This window comes from Astyanax mexicanus, chromosome 3 (genome assembly GCF_023375975.1).
Source record: "Astyanax mexicanus isolate ESR-SI-001 chromosome 3, AstMex3_surface, whole genome shotgun sequence".
Lineage (NCBI taxonomy): Eukaryota > Metazoa > Chordata > Actinopteri > Characiformes > Acestrorhamphidae > Astyanax > Astyanax mexicanus.
In genome coordinates this window covers 52,255,888-52,268,109 of record NC_064410.1, presented here as the reverse complement: position 1 = coordinate 52,268,109, position 12,222 = coordinate 52,255,888, and the positions used below count along the sequence as shown (strand labels likewise).

Below are 12,222 nucleotides of genomic sequence, written 5' to 3'. Positions count from 1 at the left end.
CAATTGAATATTCTTTACTTAAAAATCTGCTTTACTTAGTTATTTTATTGATTTTAAAACTAACATTATCATTACTAGTGGTTTAGTAAATCATTCCATAAATTTAATAAATTATTTCCTTAATATATTTTACGTTTTAATAATTCCCTCAATTTAACATTACATTTTAGTTTCTCTGTTTATAAATCTGGCCCTGTATTTTAAACATAAAAAAAAAATTAAATATAAAAATCCATTCCCTTAATTTAGTAATTGCTCATTTGATTTAAAAATTCATTCTCCCAATTTAACACTTTTTCATTGATAAGTCATTTCCTACATTTTCTACACTTTCTATATAGGTTCACAAATTTATAAATTAAACAGATACTAAAGTCATCCAATCTATGAAGGAACACATGAATCATGTAGTAAACTTAGAAGAATTAAACAAAACAGAATACTGTAAAGCATTTAGGTGCTCTGGGGAGCTGTTAACTTGCAGTTTTTGAGGCTGGTAACTGATAAACAAATCCTGTGAAACAGACAACTAATGGTCTCTGGCCAGTTTGGTCAATGTTTTGGATGGACTTTGTGACTGCACTTGCTGGCACTTTCAAAGTTGATATTTTTTTAGTTAGTATGACCTTAATTTATTTTAAATATTTATTTTTCTTTACTTAGTTAAGTAGGGCTTGCCCTAATACGAATTAGAAAATTACTGAAATGGCAAAAAGTGGTTATTTTCTCGATTTTTTTACACAAATCTGATGGAATAAGCCAACAAACTTTAAAAAAAATAGAAAAATCTGAAAATAAGGAAAATATTATTTCTGAAAATAAGGATTTTTTCCCCCTAGAATTCTGATTGTGTTGGGCAGAGAAGGAAAACTAAGCTAAATGTTATACAAATTTATGAAAACTTATTTCCTCTATTTATTTTACATCCAATTTTACATTTTTGCATTTAGCCTCAAATTCAACTGATAAGCGTTACACTAACCATTCTGGTTTAAGATATCTGTATTTAGTATTTTTGTAGAATTATCTTCAATGGAAAAAATTACATTAGCTCAACAGGCAGGCGGGGTTTGCCGAAAAACGGGTGTGAAATAAAAAAACAACACACTCGCCCTGACTCACTCTGCCTATTCTTCTCTGAGAGTTCACCAGCAGCAGCAGCAGCAGCAGTCAGGCAGCGGAAGATGATAGAAGTGAAAACTGATCTGCTGTAGCTTCAGCGAGCTAGCTTCTCTCCTCAACACGGAATAAAGTTACAGAAAGACTGTCCAGGTAAGGATCTATAGTCGCGTGTTGTATTATAAACACTTAGTAACTCGTTAACGACGAAATCCACCTCTATTCAGATTAGCTTTGTTATTAGCTAATTAGCCAGTAGAAAACTAGAGGTGTAAAGTCCGGTAAAGTTTAAATCCGCTCCGGGATTTTCCCCCGACTGCCTGGTAGGGAGCCAAGCTGCAGATGGTCCTCCCAGGCAGTCGGGGGAAAATCCTGGAGCGGATTTAAACTTCCTGGACCTGGATTTTCCATTATTAGCAAACAGCTAGCTCTAGCAAGGAGTTGGCCGATGGTGGGTGTCGCGTTTCCGTAGCTCTGTCACAACATTCGCGTTCATCATACTTCATATTTACTCTGTATTATTAAGGTTTAGGGTGGGTTATTTCTTATATTAACAGTCGTTTTGTGATAAAAGCAGTTTTAGGTACTTTTTATAACTGTCTTCTGTAGGCTAGCTAGCTTAACTAGGTAACGTTAACTTTTGTTGACTAGCATATTTTCATGTTACTAGGTTACATAGTTAGGTTATATATTGCTACTCATGTATAAACATGTTTAAAAGTGTATTTTTCCTGAACATTAACATTAAAGTTTTTATAGTGTTGGTTTTATAATAACTTGCATGTTACTACATAGCTATTACCCATGTATACACATTAATAAGAACGTTTAAGGTTATATAGTTAGGTTATACATTGCTACTCATGTATAAACACATATAAAAGCGCATTTTTTTCTGAACATTAACGTAAAAGTTTTGATAGTGTTGGTTTTATAATAACTTGCATGTTATTACATAGCTATTACCCATGTAAGTTATAAACATTAATACAGAACGTTTAAGTCATTATAGTAAGTTAGTTGTTTTCATACAAATGTATTACTCATATAATTATTTTATCTTTTTTTATATTTATCAGATTTTTACAGTGCCTTTATAATAGCATACTAACTTAATCCTTTTCTATAGTAATGGGTTTATAATGGGGGTATATGTTATTATATATGTCACCCATGCCATGTATACACACTCATACAAGTGTTTTACCCATATAATTATGGTTTATGATACAAATCTATTACCCATGTATACGCATTTTTATACACATGTATTACCCATAAAATTAAGTAAACTCATTTTTACAGTGTTTTTTATAATAAAATATTAACTTAAACCTTTTTTATAGTAGTGGGTTCATGATACATGTTATAACATATATATTACCCATATATACACAATTATACAGCACAGTCATTACAGTGGTGGTTTTCATACAAATGCATTACCCATATAATTAAGTATAGATTTATTTTTACAGTGCTTTTATAATAGCATATGAACTTAAACTTTAAACCTACTAGTATAGTAGTAGACATATATATTGACATATAAACTTAAAAATGATATGGTGATATGACTTCCCTGTTTTGTTACTACTGACCACTGCAGGCATGGTGTTAAAACAGTCACATCAGGTAGAAACTGAAAAGCTGCGGGATGGGAAATCAAGACCTGGAAGATGTGTTTGTAGCTGTTATACGTCCAAAGAACATAGCCAGCCTCAGCTCTAAAGAATATCGAGCTAAAGCATATGAGGTGAGTTTTTACTGTGTTACACTGCGAGGCTTTCTAAAATCATTTAAAGGGCCCATATTATTTATGGCAAAGGAAGTCACATATAGTGAAACTTGCTCAAAAAGATGTGCAAATTACGTAATACTTGATTGTAAATGTGTAAAAACAATTACTTTAAGAATTAATACACAAAACAAAAAAAAACACTTTATTTTATATCTTACCATTGATGAACTGCTCAGGCATTTTATTAGTAGTGTTTATGTCAAAACTTAGTATTTCAATGTGTCAATCCCCAGCTTTAGGCTTTACAGGGTGTTCATGTTAAAATGTTAATAAAAATTTAAAGCAGTATCACTGCAGTGTAGCGGTGTAGACCAAAATGCATTGCAAGTCTCTTTGTCATGAAGCAACAGACAGTGTTGCTTGCTGATCTAACAGAGCCAAACAAGCAAGGGTTAGATCTAAATCTCTGGATTTTTATTTAATGAAGAGCACAATGATTATTTGGGAAGTCTAGGCTACCCCAGTAACTACACTAACCAAAGGAAACATTTAAACTGTAATTTTTTAATTGAATATGATTGTGGTCTTCTTTGTGTGCTGGTTTATGTCTATAGATCCTGTTGATTGAAGTTCCTCTGGAGGGCAAAGAGAAGAAGAGGAAGAAAGTTCTTCTAGGAACCAAAATACAAGCGGACAGTGACAAAACAAAGTCAATCCTTGAATATGTGGACGAAACAACTAAACCCATATCTAATAACCAAGGAATAATAGGTCAGTATCACCTCTCTGACAGCAAGAAGAGTTAGAGTGGATTTGTAATTAATTATTAGCTGCATAGAAGTTTCATGTAGATACTGATTAAATCCCTTTTGCAGGGAAACGTGTCGTGCACATGAAGAAATTTCCTCTGGATGGGGAAAATGAGGGAAAGGAAGCCTCTTTATTTATTGTGCCAATTAATGTTAAAGGTAAGATTATGCCTTTTGTGTATGTATTAATTTTTTTTTTAACTCTGCCACATCTATACTATATTAATGATTACCACCAGCAATAATTTTGAGGCTTATCCCTGAGCTTATACCTGACAGCCCCATTGGGTAGTGGCCATTTAAAATATGTAATTCTTAAATCTATTATTTCTTTTGTATTACAGATAACAGCAAGCCTGTCTATCACCCCGGGAGTCCTAGCTTCTACTGTCTTCAAGACATCATGCGTGTGTGCAGTGAAACCAGTGCCCATTTTTCCTCCATCACCTCAAAGATGTTGCTCGGCCTTGACAAGTAGGTTTCAGCGTCATATTATCATCATATCCCTTATACCTTAATATAGAGGCCAGGACAGACCCTCACTTACAGCATTACAGAGCACTATATGCCTCAGTTTCTGTGCAGTGTGTTAAATAACAGCAAGGATGCAGTGAAGTGCTTTGATGAACCAATCACATGATCCACATTTTTATTAGAGATATTAAACTGAATGGGGAAAATTTGTGTACAGTAATACTCATATCTGAAATAGAGAGTACCAGTCTCTTATGCCATTCTGTGTCTTTGCTGCTCACAGGTGGTTAGCAGAGCAGCACAGTGTGCCGCATGCAATCCCGGCACTCTTCAGACCTGCTCCTATAGAGCGAGTGAAGACCAACGTCAGCAACCCAGCCTACACCACAGAGAGCAAGCAGAGTGACGGGCTGCTTCACATGGGCTACACTGCACTGGAGATCAAGAGCAAAATGATGTCTCTGGAGAAGGCTGATATGTGCATTGAGAATCCGCTCTATGGATCAGATCTGCAGTACACCAACCGGGTGAGGCACAATACAAGATTATGCACAGATAAAATGTAAATATGAAAAAAAGTTATTCTAACAAATACAGTAGAGCTGGAATTACTTGGCCTTCTTCTTCCCTTACATTCTGGAAGTGTAATTTGTGCTTTGAACCAATAGATATGTTTTTTAGACCAGCTATGAGATACATAATCATCATAGAAAAAGAAAATGATCATGAGGATTGAGGCTTGCATGGTAAAGTTACAGGATTAAACAGGTTTTTGATTCAGGTTATGTAGTGTTACACAGTTATTACATTATAATAAGCATTCAAAGCCCAGCTGTGCATCAACATGTTGTTATTTTAATGTAAAATACAATGCTATGTAACAATTCTTTATAGTGTTATTCTAATAGACACATACAGGCTGCCTTTTTCTTTTCTTAAGAGCTTGTATTTTATGAGGATTTTTTAAATTCTTATGTCTGATTGTACCTGAAAACATGTCATTATGTCCACAACCCCAATTCACTTTGACTTTTATTATGTGTGTATATTGTAAGCATTTTCTGAATGGTGTTTGCAGGTGGATAAGGTCATCATTAATCCGTACTTTGGCTTAGGAGCGCCAGACTATTCCAAAATCCAGATTCCGAAGAGAGAGAAGTGGCAACACAGCATGACCAGCGTAACAGAGGACAAGTGAGCACATTTTCCTACAGTTTTATTTTATCTCTGTACAAATATACTAAAGTTACTACAGTGTCTTATAAGACAGTATTATTAGAGATCATTATAATGAGTTCCAGTGTCCTTTTTTCAAAAACGTTTTTTTTTTTAACATACCACTCTTACCATACAGCATACATTTGCTTAATATGAGAATTGAAAACAATGCAACCAAATAGAGAATCTCACTTCCATGTGTGTATCTATTTTACTTTTCAACTGCACGTCAGACCTGGCAAGACTCACACAACTACAAATTAAAATGAGAAGATTGGAATTACTTTGTATAATCTTATAATGAACAATGGTTAAATAATGTTTTTTATTGGAGTTGGATATACAGTTTACGAACAATGTGGCAACAGAGTAGGAAAAGCATCAAATACTGTATGTTTACCCATCTTTTAGAACACAGTCCCTCCATATGTGTCCTGTTTTTTCCTAGTATGCCTTTAATCCATAAGGAAAATTCATTTGAAATGGCGACCATAGAATGTGCTATGGAGATTATTTGGACAAACAGACGTCTGGTTACATCTGTGCCCCAAATCTATACACAGACACCCATTGACTATGGTGTAACCCCATAAAGAAGCACACACTACGTTTCTGACTGGATGTGTGTGTGTGAAAGTACTTAGGTACTAAAATATCTGTATCTACTGGAGTATTTTTTTTCTCCTACTTCCACTTTGACTACCCTAAATATTTTGGATGAGTTTAATATTTTTACTTGCAATCATTTCAAACCCACATTATCACTAAAGCCAGAGCCTTATTATACTGTGGTACCATAATACTAACACTGACGTCAAATGTCATAGGACAGATGCTAGTATCATGTCCCATGACTTTTGCCATGTCCATGTAATTTAAAGAACACTGCATTGACCTGTTGAATATGTGTGTGGGGCCTCCACAGCACTGAATGTTTTTACCAGCACTCATTTTTTTTTTTATCGTAACAGTATCTGTAAATGCTGTGCTATCAGGCAGCCATGCTCATGTGTGATTGCTCTCTCTGTCCTGTAGGGAGCGCCAGTGGGTGGACGACTTCCCCCTGCACCGCAGTGCTTGTGAAGGAGACACAGAGCTCCTGTCCAAATTGCTGGACAGTGGCTTCTCTGTCAAACAGCTAGACAGTGACCACTGGGCCCCCATTCATTATGCATGCTGGTACGTCCTGTCTGCTCATTTTTTCTCTCACTGATTAATCTGGTCTGGCTTGCTTAATAGAGGGTATTTAACATTAGCTCTTTCATCATTTATCGATTATACCTTGGTATAAAGTGTGCCTTTATTAGCTAAATTATTAGCATAAAACCTTTGCTGCATGTTTTGATTGCTCATTTTGTTGACCACTTTATAAGACCCCAGTGGCACACAGTGGTAACCATCATCACAAGACTGAAGGTGTGAATGTTGGAATGTTGTGCTCCTGCAGGCATGGAAAGGTGGAGGCCACAAAGCTTTTGCTGGAGAAAGGGAACTGCAACCCCAACCTGCTGAATGGACAACTCAGCTCCCCGCTGCACTTTGCAGCTGGTGGGGGACACTCTGAGATTGTAGAGCTCCTGTTGAAGCATCCTGAGATAGACAGGGTGAGTCACACCTGTCACAGCTCTAGTGCTGTAGCATTGGATGTTAATCCTCTGGAGTCCACAAACTCACCGCATCAGAGCATCTTGATGTTTCTATTTCTATTTTTGCAACACAGGATAGAAATATGGTGAAACTAGTTTTGGAGGGTTAATTTGAAATTATTAAGATTTTTTCTAGCGCCAGAAGACTTATAACCGTATTATTACCATATTATTGCATAGATTCAAACTTAGTATAGATGGAGAAACATCAGATTTGTTGCACAGGCAAGTTTGTGGACACCAGTAGGCTACATTTGAGGTTTAAGTGAGTAAATATTTATATTATTCTGTAGACTTAATTTTATTATTGCTGTTACATGGAACTACACCTCCAATTTAAGTCTTCCTTTTTGTTTTCTTTTTTGTGTAAAGCACATTGAGGACCAGCAGAAACACTCACCCCTTCAAATCTGTGAGGAGAACAAACAGAACAACTGGGAGGAGACTGTGAAACTTCTTAAACAAGCCAGTACTCAACCAGTAAGTATGATTCCCTGCTGGGTTGTTTGAAGTTGAAAGAAGTTGTATGTTTGTGATTTGGGTTGGAGCCACACATGCTAAGATGTACATTTATGTGTGTTAGCTCCAGTTTGTTTTCAGTTCGTGTTCGAGGGAGCAGACAAAGGAGAGATAGAAAACTGTCAGCTTGCATTATCGTTTAGAGCTGACCCCTCCCTCCTCCCTCTAACTGTTGCTCATGGACTGGGTTTATGTACACTTAGGTAGATGTAAATAAAACAAAACAAGACTGTTCTGAAACAGGGTTTTTGGAATGGGCCAGTTCCTATGTGTGGAAGAGCACTCTGTAATTTCTCTTTTTTTGCATTTCTTTAGTATGAAAAGGTGAGAATCTACCGTATGGATGGTTCGTACCGCTCAGTGGAGCTAAAGCATGGGAACAACACCACCGTGCAGCAGATCATGGAGGGGATGCGGCTCTCACAGGAAACCCAGCAGTACTTCACCATCTGGATCTGCTCTGAGAACCTAAGTGAGTCCCTTTACCTGTAGTTATGATTTTTAACAGGCTTCTTATCGCATGAAAAATATTGATATGACTATTTTCTACATCTACCCAATAAACACAAATTATCCAATCTGTTTTCCTGTAATTTTACAACATAGTGAAACAGTGAATAATGTCAGTGAATTATGTAACTGAGGCATTCCCATCATCTTTAAGGTCTGCAACTGAAACCCTATCACAAACCTTTACAACACCTACGCATCTGGCCTGAGATTGTCACAGACCTCACTGCGCTGGACCCCCAGAGAGAAAACCCCCAGCTGTTCCTGCGCAGAGACGTCCGCCTGCCTCTAGACATTGAAAAAAAGGTACTGTACAAATTTCTTCAATTATGTAACCCGTAAAAAAAAAAAGAGGAAAAAACAAGCCCATAAAATTAATTTTAAATGTATATCTCTTTCAGGTTGAAGACCCACTGTCAATCCTCATTTTGTTTGATGAAGCACGCCACTTCCTTCTCAAAGGCTTCTTCTCCTCACCAGACAGCAAACTCATTACTCTAGCCAGCCTTCTCCTGCAGATCATCTACGGCAACTACGACAGCAAGAAGCACAAACAAGGCTTTCTAAAGTGAGTTTTAGTATCAGTTTAAGGAGAGGTGTTTTTTGACTCTAAATTCCTCTATATTAGATGTTCTACACACATAAAGGTATCGTTCTTATTTTTACTGTTTTCAATAGTGAGGAAAACCTGAGGTCAATAGTACCAATATCCAAAGTGAAGAGTAAAGCACATCACTGGACCAATAGGATACTTCATGAGTATAAGGTAGGTTTGAGTTTCAGTTTATAGCTTTACATAACTTTATATCTCATGAGAATATGTTATTTACTGATCTAAGCTGCCCTTTATGTGATTTTGTTTGTAGAGTCTGAGCACCAGTGAGGGGGTGAGTAAAGAGATGCATCACCTCCAGAGGCTCTTCCTGCAGAACTGCTGGGACATCCCCACCTATGGAGCCGCCTTCTTCACTGGTCAGGTTTTTACCAAGGCCAGCTCCAGCACCCACAAAGTCATCCGTGTCTATGTTGGGGTCAACACTAAAGGCCTGCACCTCATGAACATGGAAACCAAGGTGAGGAAATAGATCAAATTAACGCAACAGTACAATAGATAGTTAACTCTGGGCCTCAATTAAAAATAAGTCCTACGTTTGGATTTTAAAAAAGCTCTAACATTAAAAGCTACCATTACTACTTATTGCTAGTAAATTTTAATCCTAGTAAGAAGTAAAATTTAAGTGTTTAAAAGGATGTAAGCCTCCTATCATTGATGCACTAAATAAACCAGTGTTAAAATAATCTTCTATTGGTCTGTTCAGTGCATGATTAGGTGTAATCATGCAGCTTTGAAACATTAAGTTCTAGATTCAAACTATATAAAAATGATAAGCTATTTAATTTAATATTTTTTTGGAGTTTAAAGCTTTAAAAAAATTATGAAAGACTCTTTATTAATCACTTATTACAGTATAACCCAGATATAATCCAGATATAATCCATTAACTGACTAAGTAAATAGGGTCTATTTAGGTCCTAGTTGATTCAGTTTTAACAGAGTAAAACTGTTTGTGCTACAAAAATACTGAATGCTAAAATAAGACCAGAACTAATCTGATTTATAAAATAAACAGATTGTATCCAGATTGATTTTTGATAGTCTGAACTACATTTTTTCAGATTTTAGATTTAATACAGTATTAGAATCGTATTTGGACAGATTTGGCTCAGTCTGGCCACATCAAATTTAGAGTGACAGAAGTGCGGCCATCCAACAATAAGGCTACTTTTTATGACATTTATGATGCCTACATCATTACCACAGCAAACCATAAAAATAGATGTGTGATGTCCAGATATACAAATCCAATTCAGTCACTTGCGAATAACAGTGCAGGCAGTAATCCAAACAGATCTGATTTAGGAAACAAACTGAATCATCTGCAATCTGAATATAGCCCAGGTTAACTGTTCCCTGTGTGCTGCAGGTGCTCCACCTCAGTCTTGAATATGGAACCTTCATGTGGCAACTGGGACAGGCTGACCAGTATGTCCAAATCCACAGTCTAGAGAACAAGAAGAATTTCGTAGTGCACACCAAACAGGTACGAATAACTTTTTCTAAAACATTCTACAAACAACTTTCTACTTTAGTGCACATGCTGTATAATAGTGGAATGTATGTGTCCTTCACAGGCAGGTCTTATTGTAAAGCTACTGATGAAGCTGAGTGGCCAGATGACTCCTAACGACAGAGCGGCATCAGACAAGTACCCGTACGGCTAATTCCCAGCACTCCCAGCACCGTGAGCTGGCTCAGAACACCTGTGGGAGTGCCGTGATTTGTTGAGATGTTTTGCCTTTGAGTTTTTATTACTTTGACTGATGAAGAAGTGTTTTTACTGAAGTTTATTCAGTTTAGCGTATAATTATTAAAGTAATCTATTTTCTAAATATTTTCATACTGTACATGATATGCTGTTTGGAATACGTTTTATAATTTCATAACAGTTCATCTGAATTGATCACCGTTGCTTGTAAATATTTATATTTAATGGTTGCATTTTAATAAAATGAATAATATATCACAAAGTATGTTTTTTGGTTGTTTTTGTAAACGCTTTCTAATGACCCACAAATGAATAACATGACAGAATATTCAGTGGATTTTTAAACCTCAACCAGTACTGACCCCTCACCACCACTGAGAGGCAGTATACTTACAAGCATTCACAGTCCTTGAACTTCTTTTCTGTGAGAAATAGGCTTAAAATAAGTCTAAAAATGCTTTTTCTATCTAAAAAAATCCTTTATGCACATTAGAACCCTAGAATCTGTTAGACCATATGAAATAAAAACACTTTTTTATAGATTTTAAAAACATTGCTATTTATTCCAAAATACATTGTACACATTAAAATGTATTTTTTTAAATTGCCTTGAACCAAATAAATGCATTTATTTAAAAATATTTAGTATAGATATGTCGCATATCTTAAGGTTGAGTTTTAGATTAATTTCTACAGTCCACATGGTCACTAAGTTTCATAGGTATGGATACACAGTAAATATATATTTTTTTAAATGTATATGTCAAATATATTTAAGATACATTTTGGCCATTTTTGTACATTTTAAAAATACATTTGATAAATACTTAATTACATAACTAAAAATTATCTTCTTACTTAACAATGTGAACAAGCATATTTGATATACTAATGTTAATAGTGCAGGTTTGACAGGTTAGTGCACAAAATCTTAATGCTAATTTGTTTTGTACCTACAGGAAGTGATGAAGCATTGAAATGCCAAAACAAATCAGTGCAGGTTCTCCAGCCTATCATTGCTGCTGCACTTTTAGCACTGTATCATTTAGATATAAGTAACTTTTCCCTTTCCATTTTGCATTGGATTGTGGCATAATCATGTCTATAATAACCCGCGCTCATAAACCGATCTGTTGTGAGCATGCTTAATGGAATTTTGTATCTGTTCACCTTTGGCACTTTAATGTAAATTACACTACTTGCTTAAAAAATAGTTTGTATAGTAATTAATACAGGGTCGGGGCCTATAATGAATAGATAGACCTACATACTGTATCTACCCATGCTTCTTTAGAGTTGTTGATTGGTGGGTCTGATACTGTATGTATGATCGATGCATTAATGCTACATAAAAATGAATGAATATGAATTGCAGTGTGAGATATTCATAAACAGTTGTGACTAAACCTGTTTAAATGCTAACAAAATCACTAATTATTGCTTCATTCATTTGCTTTGGATGAAAGCATGATGAAGCAGTGTTTACGTACAACTGTTAAAATGGAGGCGGTTCTACAGACGGTAAATGTCTTCTTTCTCCGGAGTGTCACTGTGAGTTTAATGGTTGGTCATTCGTCTTCTGTTATACTGCCATGTTCTGCTCTGCTGATTGACCTAAAGGCTTAGTCTCACATTTGCACACGCTCTAATGACCCCAGTGCAAATGTCACAGTATTCCACAACACAGCTAAATCTCTCTCTCTCTCTTTTTCTCTCTGTCTTTCTCTCTTCCCCTTTGTCTTATTGTCACTCCTTTTGTAGCCCTGGTTCTCACACTTGCTCGCTTACTCACTCTTTGGCTCTCTCAATCTTTCTCACTCTTTCTCACTCTTTCTTTCATGCAACTCCTAGGTTATACA

General features: G+C 35.9%; 1 protein-coding gene across 2 annotated transcripts; it reads left to right on the top strand.

Annotated features, from left to right (window-relative positions):
• The first annotated feature begins 1,114 nt into the window (after window positions 1-1,114).
• On the top strand, window positions 1,115-10,603 carry krit1 (KRIT1 ankyrin repeat containing). Of its 2 annotated transcripts, XM_007245737.4 has the most exons (17): window positions 1,115-1,272; window positions 2,729-2,875; window positions 3,475-3,631; window positions 3,736-3,828; window positions 4,014-4,143; window positions 4,427-4,670; window positions 5,222-5,337; window positions 6,397-6,540; window positions 6,809-6,965; window positions 7,380-7,487; window positions 7,842-7,998; window positions 8,191-8,342; window positions 8,438-8,604; window positions 8,715-8,802; window positions 8,903-9,109; window positions 10,022-10,138; window positions 10,230-10,603. In XM_007245737.4, exons 2-17 carry the CDS (start codon window positions 2,777-2,779, stop codon window positions 10,317-10,319), a joined length of 2,226 nt encoding a protein of 741 aa, XP_007245799.1. In that variant the 5' UTR covers window positions 1,115-1,272; window positions 2,729-2,776; the 3' UTR covers window positions 10,320-10,603. The 2 variants fall into 2 exon arrangements, with proteins under 2 accessions (XP_007245799.1, XP_049331428.1); XM_049475471.1 differs by lacking the exon at window positions 2,729-2,875 and having other exon boundaries at window positions 1,136-1,272.
• Window positions 10,604-12,222: the final 1,619 nt, after the last annotated feature.